General features: G+C 43.4%; 1 protein-coding gene across 1 annotated transcript in view; it reads left to right on the top strand.

Moving 5' to 3' along the window:
- Positions 1 to 18511, top strand: part of TANGO6 (transport and golgi organization 6 homolog) — a 46866-nt gene that overhangs the window by 2477 nt on the left and 25878 nt on the right. The window contains exons 2-5 of the mRNA XM_066573382.1: positions 5369 to 6030; positions 8342 to 8458; positions 13327 to 13477; positions 17580 to 17716. Of these exons, the coding sequence (XP_066429479.1) occupies positions 5369 to 6030; positions 8342 to 8458; positions 13327 to 13477; positions 17580 to 17716 (1067 nt within the window). The remainder of the gene's footprint in view (positions 1 to 5368; positions 6031 to 8341; positions 8459 to 13326; positions 13478 to 17579; positions 17717 to 18511) is intronic.

Genomic DNA, 18511 nt, shown 5'->3' with positions numbered 1-18511 from the left:
CCTATGGGCGACTTAAACCTCGGATTTCGCAATTGAAATCTGCCCATGTGTATGAGGCCTAAGGCTAAACTGCAATACCACAAACAAACCGTTGGCAAGTATTGCACTGTTTTTAGAAGAAACTTTGTTTTTATAATAGTAAACAACCCCTTTAAGACCTAAATATCCCAATAAATGTTTTTCTCTTGATTCAGACCACTTTGTCATCTTTAAATCAATATAGCACTCTGTCTTTAGCCCATGATATATATGTAAGTCACAAAGGTGTGGATTGGGTATGAAGTGGGCTCTGGAGCCAAGCCCAATGGATACCCCGCGGGTGTCAGTGTATGAAACGGTTAAACCCACCACAAACAGCTGTTATTGGCGCTACCCCCTATTGCGGCTGTTTGACAGATTACATGTGCTGTCAATCCTGACCAAGGCTTGTAAGCTGTCAGCGGGAGGGGAGTCCCACCATCCACCTCACCATTGGATCCCTGTGTTGTATTTGCAGGGTGCCAATGGTTGTTATGTTAGCCCTGGGCCTAGTAAAGGCTTCCAGGGCTTTTGTGTATTCAAAGCTATGGAAACCTCTATACATAAAAATTAGTACACATATATCTTACTAAGTCTCTGCAGGAAAAATTGATGCACTTATCTGTTTTTTTTGCATTGTTTTCTTTCTCAATACATTTAGAAAGCCTCATATTTAATACGGAGGCTCTCTTACATTCACGCATGAGGGCATTCTAAGCAGTGATCAGCTGGTCTCTATCATGAATGTGCAGAAGTGCAGCTCCTCCTCCCTTTCAAAGGCTGTGTAGCATAACCACGCCCACTCAATACTACACAGCTATGTCATCGTTTCTCTTGAGTAACTGCTGGTCCCTTCCCCCTTACTGTTGATAGGAGCAGAAAATTCACACACAGGGAATTACAGCCCTCTGTAATAGTATCTTTCTCTGCTCTCTGTCCTCCTGATAGCCTCTACTATCTCACAGTGCTGCCATACACTGTAATATTTCAGTGGAATGGTAGTGTAGCATGTTCACAGCTGGAGAGGAGTTGTCAGTTTTCTGTAACTGACAGAATTTGCTAATATTTTAGTCCTCCAGTCTGCAGTGCAAACATAGAAATCAAACAATCAGAAATTTTTTAATGAAAACAAATTACAAAAAGTCTTAATTTTCAAAAGCACAGTGATTAAAAAAGGAGTGCGAAGGTGTACATAGCCTTAACTCCTTAATGACTCGGCCCCCTTTTCTTTTCCATTTTTGTTTTTTCCTCCTCCCGTTCAAAAAAATCGTAGCGCCTTCATTTATCCAGCGACGTCACTGTATGAGGGCTTGTTTTTTGTGGGACGAGTTGTATTTTTCAATGGTAAAGTAAAAGGAAAAAAAAACGACATTCAGCCATATTTCAGTGCGTCTTGTTTCTACGGCGCACAAACTGCAACAAAGATGGCATAATAACTTTATTCTGTGGGTCAGTACGATTACTACGATACCAAACTTGTGTAGTTTTTCTTTTACTGTACTCTTTTTTTTTTTTTTTTTTTAAAGACATTCTTAAAAATTACTTTCTGCCACCATCTTCTGCGCGCAATAACGTTTTTATTTGTTTGTCGACATAGTTGAGCAAGGGCTCATTTTTTGTGGGATGTCCTGTAGTTTACGTTAGTACCAGTTTGGAATACATATGACTTTTTGATCGCTTTTTATAGCGTTTTTTTCTGGGAGACAGGGTAACTGAAAAAGTGCATTTCTGGCGTTCTTTATTTATTTTTTTCGGATGACGTTCACCGTGTGGGGAAAATAATGCGCTATTTTGATAGATAGGACTTTTACAGACGCGGTAATACCAAATATGTATTTTTCTTTAATAATTTAGATGTTTTTATTATAGATATGGCAAAAAGGGGGTGATTTAAACTTTTATTCGTTTTTCTTTTACAATTATTAAAACTTTATTGATTTTATTTGCACTTTTCTTTTAAGCCCCCCTGGGGGACTACAACATGTGATGCTTTGATCGCTCCTGCAGTATGACGTAATGCTATAGCATTACGTCATACTGCTTTTTGACAGGCAGCATATCAAGCCACCCCACGGGGATGATTTGATAGGCAGTCTCTCAAGGCAGCCCTGGGGCCTTTCAGAAGGCCCCCGGCTGCCATGACACCTGCATGGCTTCCCCAATCTCACCGTGTTCAGGGGATTAATAGCTGCGATCGGCCGCACAGCCGATTGCAGCTATTGCCCGTAGGTGTCAGATGTAATAAACAGCTGATGCCTGTGCTGTATGCAGAGAGGTTGCCCCGCGACCTCTCTTCATACATACCCCGACACTCCAGGACGTAAATATACGTCCTGGAGCTGGAAGGGGTTAATTATATTAAGGATGAGCTCACAAAGGTGTATGATTACCGTATATTACTTGTGTGCTGTATACCCATGTGATACGTATGCAGTTACATCTTAGGCAGATATGCACATGATTTGAGTTGTGTGATTAGATGAACAGTCTTGTGACCTGAGGTCCTCAAAGTGGTTCCACCCTTGACCTATAAAAAAGCTCTCAGAAGCTACTTGTGTGTAGTGGACATCTTTTTCTACTTGTGTAGAGCTTGTTGACCACGAGGGCCAACACACGTATGTTACGGTATACAGGGCAGAGTTTGAGAGGGAGGCGCATTATTAGAATGTGAGAAGCTGGATGGTTGTATTGATGAATTGTCTGCTACCTGGGCCTCTCTGACCAGATTGTGAGGAGGTGTTGGGACCTGTGGATGTGTGAGGGCACACACACAAGGTAAGTGGGCTCAGGACGCCCTCAACATAACACCAGTAAAGAGGATGGACTGATCATTCGACAAGCACCAGGAGCTCCAACCGTTAAGTTGTCTACCATCCAGAGATCGGTGGCACCATCAGTACAGGCACCTCTGTCTGTTGGAACTATTTTCAGGCCCTTGGCTGAAGGACATTTGGTCTTATGGTGTCCAATACATGTACTGCTTTTGATACCCCCCCCCCCCACGTCACCTTCGTTTGCAGTGGTGTCGTGAACATCTTAACTGAACTGCTACAGAGTAGAACAGGGTTGTTTTCAGCAATTAATCCAGGTATCATTTGGGTGCTGCCAACAACGGTGGTGTTCATGTCTGGAGATCTAGGGGTAAGTGCCTAAATCCTGCTTTTACTGCGGAGTGGCACAATGCCCTCATTGCTGGTGTCATGGCCTGCTGGGGGCCATCGCATATGATAGTTGGTCACCCCTAGTAGTGGTACTAGGAACAATGGCAGCTCAGCTATATTTTGCAGAACACCATACAGAACCTGTATACCTGCATGCCCACCTTATCACATCTTGCATCCAGGCTAGAGGCAGCCCAACAGGTACTAGAGCCTCCCTTCAAGGGGTCAGTTTTCTGCAGTAAATGTTTCTTTTGTTCCAATATACACACTTCTATTGATTTTACAATCACACATAAAGTTTCACTCGATTGTGACAACTCTTAGGGCTCCTGTCCACGATGATTTGTCGGTGAATCACGCTATCTGAAGCTTTGCTATGGAAAGCGCAGCGCCGGCGCCCACAAGCGGAGAATCATAGCAATTTTCCGCCCGCGGAATTTAAATCACGGCATGCTGCGATTTTTTTGCGGTGAGCCTATCTTTTAGAGACCTGACAGCTCTCCCCCCTCGTTCCCCGCGGTGGAATATCACTAGTGATATTCCGCCTCGGCCGTGGACAGGGGGGCCTTACTAGGTACTTGTGTTTTTTTTATTTTTACAATGAGTGTATATGAATGTTTAGTACTACAGTATATTGTACAGTAATTTAAAGGAGATGTCTCGAGGCAGGAGTGGATTTTTTTTTTGCCCAGTCCCCCTAATTAAGCACACATTACTAAGCCCCCCTGTAAATGACGTTTCTAGCTGGTTTGTACTTACCGTTCCAGCGTTTCAGCAACTTATAAAAATTTTCCCAAGATGGCCGCCGGCTCTTTTCCCTTCGCTTGCTGCAGCCCGACGTGCGCGCTCCCGAGACGCTACCAGCTGTGTCTCCATGACAACCAGACGCCCTGCAGCCGCCGACCGGACCCCTGGAGTGAACACGGCCGACCAGTCACCCACCGCCAGGCAGCAGGTAACCGGCGCAGCCCCCCCCCCCCCCCGGCACAGCGGCAGCCCCCCCATCGCAGCGGCAGCCCCCCCCCATCGCAGCGACAGTCCCCCCCGGCACAGCGACAGCCCCCCCCATCGCAGCGACAGCCCCCCCCATCGCAGCGACAGCCCCCCCCCATCGCAGCGACAGCCCCCCCGGCACAGCGGCAGCCCCCCCATCGCAGCGACAGCCCCCCCCGGCGCAGCAGCAGCCCCCCCGGCGCAGCGGCAGCCCCCCCATCGCAGCGGCAGCCCCCCCCGGCGCAGCCCGCCCCCGGCGCAGCGGCAGCCCCCCCGGCCCATCACTTACCAGGACGGCGGGACAGCTGGGCGGCTTCTCCGGACAGCTCGGCAGCTCTGCACCTTCCTCTAACAGAGGATTGGCCGCTCCAGCGCGCTCCCGAGCAGTGACAGCTCGTCTGCGCATGCGCAGAAGAGCTGTAGCGGGGAGCACACTGAAGCGGCTCGTGCTGAAAGGAGAAGACCGGACTGCGCAAGCGCGTCTAAAAAAGCAAGCTGCCAGCGAATTTAGACGGAACCAAGGAGACGAGGACGCTAGCAACGGAGCAGGTAAGTGAATAACTTCTGTATGGCTCATATTTAATGCACGATGTACATTACAAAGTGCATTAATATGGCCATACAGAAGTGTATAACCCCACTTGATTTCGCGAGACAACCCCTTTAAGTATTGCAGTATATTGTAGAAGCAATCAAATGATCGCAAGTTCAAGTCCCCTAGAGAGACTAAAATAAAATGTAAGATTAGTTAAATAAAAATTTTAAAAGTAAAACTATTAAACCTTAAAAAAACTTCTATTTTTCACACAAAACAATCTAAGCAATAAAAAAACATAATTTTCATCACATTGTTCAAAGGAGTCCGATCTATCTAAGTATTACATTGTTTATCTCACACAGTGAATGCTGTAAAAGGAAAATGCCAGAATTGTGTTTTTATGGTTACGCTGTCTCCTTACATTCCAATAAAATTCCTGTGAAAAGCTAAATTAGAGTAAGGGAAGCAGAGAAATTCTCATATTTCTCAAGAGGCTCTTTGGAAAACTAGACTGGTAACCTGACTGGTTGCTATTGGCAACTGCACTATTCTTCTGTTAAACTAGTTTCTCCTTTTAGTGTGTAAGTCTTAAAGCTTCCTTCATATGAGCACGTTGGCCCAAACCTACTATTAAATATCTGTCCATATTGTATTCCAGAACCTGGCTCAAGCATCCATAACCCTGATCAGCGGGCCGCCTTACTCCACACCTTACAGTTTAATGTGTCTGCCTTGGAGGAAGAATTAAATCAAGTCTCGAAGTGGGAGGCACTAGTAGTTCTGCGAGAAAGGGTCTCCAAAGATGTCCAGTGGTGGAAGGACGGTTTGCAGTCTCAAGCAGATCCATCATGGAAATTCACGTCAGAAGTGCTACTTCTACTGCTATGTCTTAAGGACTGTATGATCGAATTGGCCAAGTCTTTTCAGCCCTCTAAACCCAACCTGAGGACTCCTGAGGCAGCGCCTCCTCTGAGTCCAGATACCCTTAGCATTGCTCAGCAGAAGACTGTCCAGTCAGCTCTGCAGTTTGTGGTGTCTATGGGAATCTGCCCGTACCTTCTTCCAGGAATTGGCCTTCCTTTACAATATCGATCAGAATTTGGAGTTCTTGTGTGTTCAGTGGTGTTATGTGACTTGCCACTAGTCCGTGCGCGTAGGCTGTACATTACATGTATGTCCTTGTTGGAGGTGTCTCGTCATTCATCTCTAGGAAGTCTGTTCTTCACACAGCATCTGGGAGACCTTATGGCAGGGCTGTGTCAGCTTGGTTACTGCCCAACCAAAGTTAAAGCTGATCAGGGCACAAATGAGAGTCTCAGGGTATGGCAGCTACTCATTTCTTCTATTTGACATACTAAAATGACTTTATCAAATTACACAGCTAATCACTTTAATACATAGAAAATATAGCACTATACAAATATCTAATGCATCTGATTTTATTCTACAAGGTTAAGGAACAAACAAATATGCACAGAATAACACTAAACTGTAAAGTACAGTGCAGATGCTTTAGGCACAGAGATGGTAAATAAGGTTTAACACTGATCAATGTAAAGTAATGAACTTGGAAGGGGAAACAAGTTTAGTCATAAAATTTTGTAATAAGGGACAAGAATTTGGGGAAGTTAATGCATAGTAAACTAAACAGCAGCAACCAGTGCCAGGTTGCTGCTGTCAAGGCAATGACAGGATTCGTCACATAAAAAGTACTTATCACCTATCCACAGGATAGCACATAGACTCAGGTATTCTGATCTAAGCTGGTTTGGGTTTCCAATCCAGTGTCAGCCTTCGTCTGACATTAAGATTTCCTTGCATAGGTCCGATGTCGGACAAGGGCTGACACGTTTCTAACAGTATGCAGGACAGAGCTCTGGATGTTGGTAGCTGGTCTGCATATGTATGCTACAGCATGCAGGACAGCGCTCCGACGTCGGAGGCTGGTCTGCATATGTATGCTACACCATGCAGGACAGCGCTCTGACGTCGGAGGCTGGTCTGCATATGTATGCTACAGCATGCAGGACAGCGCTCAGACGTCGGAGGCTGGTCTGCATATGTATGCTATAGCATGCAGGACAGCGCTCCGATGTCGGAGGCTGCTCTGCATTTGTATGCTACAGCATGCAGGACAGCACTCCTGTACATATCCATCGGAGCCCTGTCCTGTATACTGTAACATACATGTGTTGGTCCTTGCCCGACATCGAAGCTGTGCAGGGAAATCCTAATGTCAGATGAAGGCTGACACTGGATTCGAAATTATTTTTCAAAAAATTCCTAATAAAATCATCATGATAGTTCATTTTTATATGTTTCTGTTTAATTTAATAATTTCAAGAAATCAACAATGCACTTTCCCACCCAAAATAAATAAGATCTGGGAAGTGTGCAGGTGGCAGGGAAATTGGTTTGGTAAGGGATAATGTCTCAGGGAGTTTATATTGGTGGATGCTGAAACATTGCAGCAGATTTACTAATACTGTCTAATTCTGTTAGAATACAGCAGATTTATCACAGTAAGGCCGCCTGCAGATGGCCGGGTTGGACCTGACCCGCGCCCCTGCAGGGACCAGTGCGGGTCTCACCTGCTCCTGCGGCTCCGGTTCTCTGATGTGACGGCTGCCGGCCAGCCAGCGGCCCAGGAGTGACATTTCTGTGTGGGCCTCTGCCAGACCTGCACAGAAATAGAGCGTACCGCGATTTGTTTTCCACATGCAATTTCACGTGGACAAATCACGTCCGTCTGCCTAGGATTGCGTTTTCTAATGCAATCTTATGGCAGCTTCCACGGGCGGAAATTCTGCGGGAAATCCCGCTGCGGAATTTCCTTCCGTGTGCAGAGGTTCCTAACTCACGCTGGATGATAAATCTAGCACATCTTTAGACTTTATACCATCTTTTCATTTGCTTAGTTTACACCAGTTTTTGCACCAAAACCTTGGTGCGTGATATTGCATGTGGAGCATGCGACTCTTTGCAGAGCCACACTTCCTTTTCGGCAAAGATGCAAAAAGTGTCTAAAACGTATAATAATGCTATGTATGAAAGACAGTTTTCAGTACAATTTAAGGCTGAAAACTGGTGCATTTTCAATAGTAAATCTTCCCTGTTGAATTTTGTTTCATGGGTGATCCATCTAGCCTTTTCTTGCTGATATAAATTCGGTCAAGGAAGTCTGTGCACAGGGATGGGTGGGGAAGTGTGTCTTACTGGAGCAATAGAGATGGAGGCGAGTGACTCGGTGACCACAAGAGCTAATATGGCCGACAATGGTAGCTGGCTGGTAGCTACTTCCAGTTTCAACACTGTTCTTTAGATTTCTCCAATCTGGGAAGAGCTGAGCTTACATTACAGACTGTAAGACAGTCATTGCATAGTCAGGTTTCCACTTCTTGGCCGGAGGCAGGCTTTAATAAACTTTCATGGTAATGCCCTGAGATGAACTACAGTAAGCAGAAACTGAACTGTCAACTATAGTGGCTAGGCAGCTGTTTGCATTTATACTTAAATTACCAGCAAAACTGAGTCTTGATTGGTGACTACAGATGAAACCATATTTACGTGCCATGCATGCGCCCAGGTACCACTGCCAATATTACAAATGCCTCTCTTTTGCTTCCTAAAGACAATGACCGAGGGTGAGAGGGATCAGTGCCAGGAGGCCTTGAGAGGATTGTTGGATCGCTTGTACCAGCCACTTGTTATCAGAGAGCTGCTCATCCTGCAGGGGGGCCCTAGACAGGTAAGAATTTACTACACGTCACATTAAAAGGAACCTGTCATGTGCTTTTTGCTGCTCTCAATGAGGGCAGCATAAAGCAGTGACAGGCATGCTGATTTCAGCGGTCTGTCATTTGTGGGGTAATACCGTGTTTCCCCGAAACAAAGGCACTGTCTTATATAAATTTTAGCCCCAAAAGGGGCACAATGTCTTCTTTTCGGGGGTGTCTTATACTTACCTAGCCGACGGCAAGCCAGTGCCTTAAGCTGCTCTCCGGCGCTGTGGCAGGCTGCCGTGTCCTCCGCTCTGACAGCATTCTCTTCCTGGTAACAGGGCTTTGAATACCCCGCCTCCAGCAAGCGAGTGCTGTGATTGGATCACGAGCGCCACTGGCTTAGCCAATCAGAGCCGGCGCTCGATGAACCATTCACAGCCATTTAGTGATGAAATTCACTGAACGTCTGTGAATGATCGAGCTCAGGCTCTAATTGACTGTTTTTTAAAATTCTGGTGTAGCTAGGGCTTTTTTTTGGGGGGGGGGGGGGTCTTATATTTCAAACCCCCACCCCCTCTGAAAATCAGGGTAGGGCTCATTTTTAGGGTCGGTCTTATTTTCAGGGAACATGGTATACACTGATTTTTTTTTCATTCATTCTTTCATTATGTAGCTATTTTCCCAGTATATATAAGTGAGCTAGTGTTACCTTGGTTAATTATATCTTTCTATGAAACTCCTGGCCTCTTATTCATCAGATAGTCATGTGATCTCAATTCTGATTAGCTCAGATCTACTTAAAGTTATGTTCATTTTTTCTAGTCAATTTCTCAGTCTGTGTGATGCTGTTACACAGGGTTTGGTTGCAGCGGGGTACAGTCATTCCTGGCACAATTACGGATGATGGTCACACAGCTATGGAGATCACAGCTTATGCTCCTGACAGTATACTTATGGCCTGTAGCTTATTTACAAGACTATAGGAGCTAATGATAAATTAACTACTCCACCCCTTGCAGAAAGAAATGGTATAGATGTGTTGATGCATCATGGGATAGATGTAAAAGTCCAACCAAAATCTTTCAGCATTAGGATGGTGGCTGATAGGGGGCTGCACTGCAGGTAAGTGGCTAAAATACACAGAGGAGACCTCCAGAGTGTGACAAGCAATCAGGTGAAGGGGACAGAGATCGAAAAATGTGTTTTTGCTGGAGTGGCCCTTTTAAGAAATTACAGCATGTTGATGAATTCCATTAATTCATGAGGTACTTCTAGCCCCCCCCCCCCCCTCTGATTGGCAGTTTTTTGAGTATGCCATGTAAAAAAAACTAGAAAACTCATTGCCTATAAAAGTTACTAGGGTGGGGTGATTACCCTGAGAAGGACGTTCCTTCCCTGTATGCTGCAGTTCAGTTTGGGGTCATGTGACCAGAAACAACACATGATAATTGTGATAGTTGATTATTCCACTACCTATCACTGACACCAGTGGAAAGATGTATATGCATAAACACCATTAATTATAAGGGAGCTACACATTTTACCATGTGCTATGAAATTCGCTACCCGTCTCTAAAAAGGTAGATCTCTAAGAGACAGGTTAGTCCAAAGTCATTTTGTAGCTAATAAAAAGAGTACGAAGTAGTTGCAATCAAAAACGGAATTGTTTTTGATGCAATGGGTGCATTACCTGTAAATTTTTGGAGACAGGCAGTGAATTTCAGAGAACTTTGATCTCCTGCATATATAAAATCAAACACTTTTTCTTTCTCATCCGTGTCATTTGGGGACATGGTAGACGCCTGTTTTTTATGCACCTTTGACGAAGACGGTGGACCGTCACACAAGCCCAATGCCTGGCAGGCAGGTGTCTCTGTACATGGACTACCATGTGTACAGTACACTTCAGCTTCACTGATATGAGGAGTAATAGTTGTACAGGTGGTCTGCACCTGACATGAATCACTGTTATGGCAAGCATCAAGCCGCACTATTACTCCCTTTCTTGGAGAAGTAATTGGATTACAGCAGGAATACAGATCCCTCACGATTACACAAATTATGGCAACAGTCATATCTTCCACTATCGCCTTCCATAGGAGAGTAATGGTACTGATGTACATCTCTGTATATCTCATGACTTTGTATCGCCCATGACTAGTCATGATGACTACCATCTCCAATTTCATTACCCCCTTGAATAGGATGAGCAATGGTAGTACTGTCATTCTTGGTTTCGTCCATTAATACTCAATCATGACAACTGTCACCCGCCCATTACCCCCTTCCATAGGAGGAGTAATTATAGGCTGTGTGATTCTGTATCTCCTCTGTCTCTGTATCGCACATGACCAGTCACTCATGACAACTCTATTCTATCACACCTCTCCTCTTATGGGACAAGCATTGATAGGACTGTGAGTCTCAGTGTCCCTTACGTCTTCTCAGGGATGACTACTATCATCCACCACATTACCCCCTTCTATAGGAGGAGTAATAGTAGTCGTGCGCAACTGTACCTTTCATGTCTCCATATCGCACATGACCAGTCTATGACGACAGCTATGCTTTATAATTGATTACCCACTTCTGTAGAAGAATTAATGGTAGGACGGTTGAGTCTCAGTATGCATTATCAGCATATTTTTGCAGCTGTAACCAGAGTCATCTGCCTTATGCTTCCCTTTCATGCGGTGAGAAATGTTCGTTCTAGAGGTCATTATATTTCTTATGAGAATTGAATTATTGCATGCCCCCCCCCCTATAAAAGGAGTCTGTTTCATACTACGCTAGTCCGATTATGCTCATGTCTATACAATTATGACCAGCAGTAGCAACCACCGTATAATCTTTATTCACCCCTTAACGCTACAGGACTTACAGTTACGTCCTGCAGCTTCGTGTTATGTATGGAGGGAGGTCGCAGGGCGATCTCACGCCATACAACGTGGCTGCTGGCTCTTTCTTACAGCCGACACCCTTCCACAACAGCTCCGATAAGCCGCGCCGCTCAGCGGAGCTGTTAACCCTTTAAATGCTGCAGTCAATTCTGACAGTGGCATTTAAATGCCTCGACCAATGTTTGGAGATCCCATGCGCTGGTGTCTCAATAACCACACTGTTATGACCGTTACCAGACAACTCAATTTCTACATCTACGGAGTGGGTTATCAAATGCCTACTAGACTTTGCCGGCCACCCTAAATCAATCCACACTACAGCATCCTTAACATCTTCCAGGAAGTTGTATTGATGTTCTGGTTAATTTTGTTTCCGGCAGCTCTTCAAGTATCTGCCTTCTCAATCCCCCTAGGTGAAGCGGTTCTGGATGGCGCAATGCCACCCCTCATCCTTTCAGACTTTGATTTTCTTTATGCTCATGTGGCTCAGTACTAGTATTGATCATATATCCTTTACTATCATACATTGCAAATTACTCTACACTGGTGACATAGTAGCTGAACCCACAAAGTACCACGGGACGCACTGATTTCCAATCCAACCACTCACAGTTATAGACAATTTTCACTTGCAGGAAGGGCATTCTATGATCTAGGCTTGTCATCAGGCTTGTCTCGGTAACACTGAAGCACCTTCTTGGTGCCCCGCCGGTTACTATATCCTACTACACATTTTTGTAATAGGGCTTGATTAAAAATTTTCCACCATTTGGCTTCTGCAGCTTCTACATATTGCAATATATAGCAAGCTGCAGAAAGTATCTCCCTTCAGTTTTCTCAGTGTATTGGACTGACGGCTTGGTTCTCAGAACTTGCCTTTCCTGTATCCTTTCTCACATTCCAATAATGCGCCCCCTCTCAAACTCTGTTAACTGGGCAGAATCTTTTCAGTTGTGTTATAAAGACATCTAGTGGCCAACAAGCTCTACATAAGTGGAAAAAAAGGTTCACTGCAGGCAAGTAGCCCCTGAGAGTCTCTTTATAGGCCAAAAGTGGAACAGTCCGTTTATCTAATCCCACCACAACTCTAATCATTTGCATATCTGCCTGAGATGTAACTGCATGCCGAGTTTTGCAGTAAAACAACAACTTACTCTAGGTGCTGGATTGTTTTTTATGAAGATCGTACATGCATGTAAAGTTAATAAAAGAAAAATTGGCCTCTGAAAGTGCCCTAGACTGGAAACGGGTTTTCCAGGTAAAAATGGTAGCTCTAAGTAACAGCTCTGGAGTACTAACAAATAGATGAGCACCACACTAATAAGATGCACAGTTCCGTCTTGTTTACTTCTAGTTCCTCTGTTCCTCAGCTTCAGACTGATAAGAGTGCGGGTCACCGGAACATTTTTAACCACCTAAACACATAGCCCTACCTCTCCTCCACTTTAGTCACATTGCATATCCTGAACCCTCTCCACAGTGTATGCACCTGATATGGGGGCAGAGGTGTAACTTGAAGCTCCTGGGCCCTAATGTAAAATCTGTAACAGGGTCCCCAACTATAATGCTTTATTCATAGTTCTGGGCTCCCTATATGGGGAAGAGAGGTCTTATGGGCCCCTTAAGGCTCCTGGGCCCAGGTGCAACCGCATCCCCGATAGTTACGCCCCTGTATGCCGGATGTAACGGTCATGTGCTGCTGTGATGTGCCAACCACTGGGGGCGTATTTAGCTCAGTGACTTACCACTGACTAGCAGTAAACTGTGGTCATGTGACTGATGGTGGAAACAGTGGAACAATGCATCTGATTGATGCAGCATCCATGTATAAGTGAATAATCCAGAGTTATCTAAAGCTGCAGAAACCATTCTACCTGGAAAACACATTTAAGACTGTGAATCTCGCTTCTCATCTTTTTATTTTACTTGTATTTGAAAAATGAAAAAAAACAAACTAGGGATCTTTGTGCAATGATAAATCACCTGTTTTCCAGGGTCCTCGTCCTTCTGGTGCTGCAGCCTCACTGCAAAGAGCTCCGGCTCCTTCCTGGCTACGGCACCTCTGTGGGCAGCTACTGTCAGAAAGATTGATGAGACCCAATGGGGTGCAAGCTGTGGTTCGTGGAATCCTAGAGGATGCAGGAGGTTTGTTCATTGCTGTACATTGCATATAATATTTAATGCAAGACCTTTACCTGAAAATTGTATATTATCTACTGTAAGGTCATAGTGTACATATACTGCAGCACTTGTCATTTGTAATAAGCCATTCTACCATTGTGTTGCGAGTTTGAAACTCTTAGGGCTAACAGATTTTTTTGCTTATTTCATTGGTGGAAACGGAGACCATAGCTATAGGCTGTTGCCACTAGGTGGTTGACACGAAGTACAAGACAGTTAGACCAGGCCATATCCCTCCTGCAGCACCAGTTTCTACTGTAGCAGTAGGAGAAGCTGTAAAACTAAAAAAACAAAAACTGCAAGTAGAGAATAATAATTCAAAGTCAGGGTCCAGAGACATAGGAACTGTCAAATGAAACGCCCACAGGGGCGTTTTTTACTTCTCAAGGGGGTGGGGGAATGAAAAGGGGCAGCAGGGGGTGTTGGAACATAAAGGGGGTGTTCTATATTTGCTTTGTTTTTTTTTGTTGTTTTTTTTTCATCTAGTAACTACATTTTTCTAAAACTTAGTAGTGATAACTCGGTTTTCGTTGTTTTTGGAGGGATTATCAATCGGTGAAATCTGAAACCAACGAAAACATAAGCAATTATTTCCATATGAATCACTTACATGTAATAGGAGTTGTGTGCAGCCTGCACGCCTCTATCATATAATGTATGACTTTTATAACTCCATGACTCCACTACAGATCAAGCACACTTTATAACACTGGATAACCTACAGCACAACCTAACTCACTGTATTCCCTAATGCCGCTGATAGGCTGCAACCACTTCAAACTTTCACTTGTATGCGTCTCTGAGAGTTGTAGTTTTAGTGGACACCAAGTGTCTTTTCAGAACACTGATATAATCTACAACTCCCAGAGACCCACACAATTGAAATTTCCAGACAATCAACGGCATTATGGAATACAGCGGGTTAGGTTGTTCTTTAGGTTATCCAGTGTGATTGATCTGTAGTCGAGTCATGGAGTTATAAAAGTCATACATCATTATATGATAGAGCGACATAAGCAGTGCATTCTTGAAGCATACTTCATAAAAATGGCTGAGAAGAAGAAATGCTGTCAATATTCAAATGAATACTTGAAATACGGATTCATCCTTTCTCCTACAAACGGACAGCTTCCCTTGTGCCTTGTTTGTGAAAAGGCATTTTCAAATGAAGCTATGAATGCATTCAGACAAAGTGGGTAAGCCTATTTAATTTTTCCAAGGTTTAAAGTCAAAGTGTGAGAACCACAGCACTGTAGGCAAGCTATTTGGAAAATCTGCTCTGAATGCTGACAAAGGTCTCCTTACTTCCTATAAAGTCTGTGTATTTAAAGCGCAATGTGGCAAATCACAGACTATTGGGGGAAACACTTGCGTTACCCGCAGTTAAAGAGATTGTCAGTACTATGCTGAGTCCTGACACATGTGTCATGGTGAAATCGATTCCTTTGAGTAATGACACAGCTTCAAGAAGAATTGACGAGATGGCTGCTGATGTGATGTGATGTATTTGGACGTGTTAAAGAACACAGAATTTGTAATGTAAATTGTCGAGTCAACGGTTAAAGATAATAAAGCATTACTGCTAGCTTATGTTCGTTTCATTAATTGGAATGAAAAGGTAGTGGAGGAACTGTTTTTTACCAGAAATGTAACCACTGATACAAAAGGCTCCTCTATATACAAAAGAGTGGAAGAATTTTTCCAAGAAAAAAACATCCCTTTAACAAATGTACTTGCTTGTGCAACCAACGGAGCTGCATCCATGATTGGTTGATATCGCAGATTTTTGGGCTATTTAAAATCTGCTATACCTGGCATATACACAGCACAGAGGCATCGGCCGGGCCATAGGCGTGAGCTGTTACCCTACACATGGAAGGGGGAGGCGTGCTTCGCTGACACTGCTGACTGCAGCGTGTGGATTGATTTGTGCCAGCACTGCAGCCTTAGGCTGAAGGTTAATTGTCGTCTTAGGCTTACATTATTAGCTGTAAATGCTGCCATGTTTCCGCTGTAACATGGCAGCATTAAAATGTAATAATGTAAGGCTAAGAAGAAAAGTAACCTTCAGCCTAAGGCTGCAGCGCTGGACAAATCAATCCACACGCTGCAGTCAGCAGTGTCAGAGGAGCACGCCTCCCCCTTCCATGTGCAGGCTAACAGCTCATGCCTATGGCCTGGCCGCTGCCTCTGTGCTGTGTTCCGCCAGCTGGCTGTCACCTCAGTGCCGGGTGCTGCCTCTGTGGTCTCTGACGGGCGCTACCACGTTGACAGGTCCCAATGCAGCTGCTGGACGGAACTTCGCCCATGAAGGGGGGGGTTGCGCGCTTGTGGTCCAGAGCCGCCTGGAACACCGCTTGCTGCTGCAAATCCTTAGTGGCCTTCCTTTTCCACAAGCTCTGTCAAGACCATGATGAAGAATTCGAATGTCTACTCCTACAAACCTAAGTGAGGTGGCTGTCAAGAGGAAAGTGTTTACGACGCTTCTGCGAACTTTTTGACACAGTAGTCGAGTTTCTTGATTGACCCAAGCCTTTGTGATACTATTGAACTAAGACATCTTGATGTTGCCTATCTAACACAAATGAATTTCATTAAGGCTAATGGTATAAGCTCTTCCTTCATTGCCAAACTGGACCTTCATACCAATAACTTAAGTCGAAGCGAGCTCTGTCAGTTTCCGAGTCTTCAAGAAATTGCCCGCGAATAAAGAGACAAACTTCAAGATGCAGAGATGTTTTCTGCTCACACCTCAAACAACCCAAAGAAGACATGCAAACTAGGTTTCATGATCTATGTACCCTTGAAATACTGACGTGGGAACTCAATCCATTTTCAGCAGACGCAGGAGAATTTCATCCTACATTACAAGAGCAGTTGATTGACTTGAAACACGATAGCGAAGCCCAAGCACTTTTCTAATAATGTGGATATGAATGTTTTTGGGTGAAAGCCAAGAATTCCTAACCTATCCTGTGGCAGGAAGTTAAGTTGTTCATGTTAGCTTTTCCATCTACGTACTTAGTGGAGAGGGGCTTCAGCGCAGTCCAGCAGCTCCTGACAAAAGCGAGAAACAAACTTCAGATATGTGTAAAAGGTGGCTTGAGACTGCGGTTGACGAAATTAGAACCAGATATCGCGAAATTGGCATCCGCTCATCAGGCCCAAGGCAGCCATTAATGACACAGATTGATTGATTGTGGGATTGTGGCAAACAATATTATTATTATTAGTCTAAATTCATTGTTCTTGCCTTTTAATTAGTCTTCTGACCATTAAGGATTAAGGTGTATCTTGCATGTTCTTTATGCGTTGTATGTTTTTATCGAATGATAATTAAGGATGGTATTATTGCTTGCTTCCCCAAAAAATTATCTTCTGCAATAAAACCTATTTATTATTGTATCCACAATTAACCTGTTTTTAAATATTTAGCTGACTAAAATACTTCTTTGGTAATTTTTAGAGACGTGTTTTCACAATTAATGCTAATCTGTTAAACACTATCGAACTTGCCATAAAAGTATTTAGTATTTTAATTTGTACTTTTAACTTTGTAGACAAGGTAAACTTTGACTTGGTTTAAACTAGTAAGGCTTGTAGGATGCTGGCTACCATCCCAATACCTAAAGGGGGCGCTAGGCTGAAAAAGATTGAGAACCACTGACCTAAGGGAAAACAAAGTAACTGTGCACCTAATGAACTTGATGAGAAAAGGATTTCATGGTGAGATCTCAAAAAAAATGTTATTTTTTTAAAAAAGGGTGTCTATTTTTTAGAAGTAAAACTATCTTGGACAGCCCCTTTAAAGTTTTCTCAATACATTATAAAATATGTATTGGAAAATACAACTTATCCTGCTAAAAAAAACAGCCCTTGTATGGCTATGTTGATAGAAAAATAAGTTCTGTGGTTCTCTTGTACCTCTCTTCTGCTGGCAGTTTTCCAGGAGACTTTTTTTTTCCTTTTATCCCAATGAAGAAATAACTTGTTTTAGGTTTTTTTTTGCTTTTTCTTGAATACAGGATTTATTACATAATGGAAAGTGTGATTTCTTATTTTACAGCTGGTGTTACGGGGGGCCGTGAGGCTGAAGCTGCTGCCAGCAACTGGAAGAAGTGTGATGCTATAGCAAGAGTCCTGGCATCATGTCCTCAGCAGTCAATCAGTATGGAGATGTATTACCGTAAAGTATGTCCGCAGGTAAGAATTTACTGAATGTTAGACGTCTAATAAAGAGTAGATTGGGGATGCTATGCATTTTCTTTCTTGGCCTTGACCCCTTAGTGACGGAGCCAAATTTTGGAAATCTGACATATGTCACTTTAACATAGAATAACTCTGTAAAGGTTTTGCACATCCAAGTAATTCAGACATTGTTTTTTCGCCACATATTGTACTTCATTTAGGCGGTAAAAATAGACCAATAGAATATTTGTATATTTATTATATTTGGGAACCTTTTGGAAAAAAATGTTATTTTTTTCACCTTTTCAACTGTAATATCTCAAATATGTGCAAACATACTGTACAAATTTTTGATAAGATATATTTCCATCTGTTTATTCTGGACGCACATTTGAAAAACTTTTGTTTTTTTAACCATTTAGGAGATGTACAAATTTAACATTTATTATCAACATTTTAAGGAACACTTTGTTTTCCTGCACCAAGCCAAGATTGCAAAGGCTCATAGGTGTCAGAATGATAGATACCCCTACAAATGACCCCATTTTAAAAACTACACCCCTTAGTGTATTCACTGAGTGGTGTCATGAGTATTTTGACTCCACAGTTTTTTTTAGGAATTAATGCAATTTGGATGAGAAAAAATAAAATTTCATATTTTTGCAAATATGTCATTTTAAAGACTTTTTTTTATTCTATAGTGCACATGAAAATGAGGATTTACACCCCAAAATGGATACCCCTGTTTGTCCTGTGTTCAGAAACATACCCATTGTGGCCCTAATCTTATATCTGTATGTGCAACGGGGC

Source organism: Eleutherodactylus coqui, chromosome 1 (assembly GCF_035609145.1).
Source record: "Eleutherodactylus coqui strain aEleCoq1 chromosome 1, aEleCoq1.hap1, whole genome shotgun sequence".
In the NCBI taxonomy this organism is placed as follows: Eukaryota; Metazoa; Chordata; class Amphibia; order Anura; family Eleutherodactylidae; genus Eleutherodactylus; species Eleutherodactylus coqui.
This window is presented reverse-complemented; position numbering and strand designations above follow the sequence as displayed.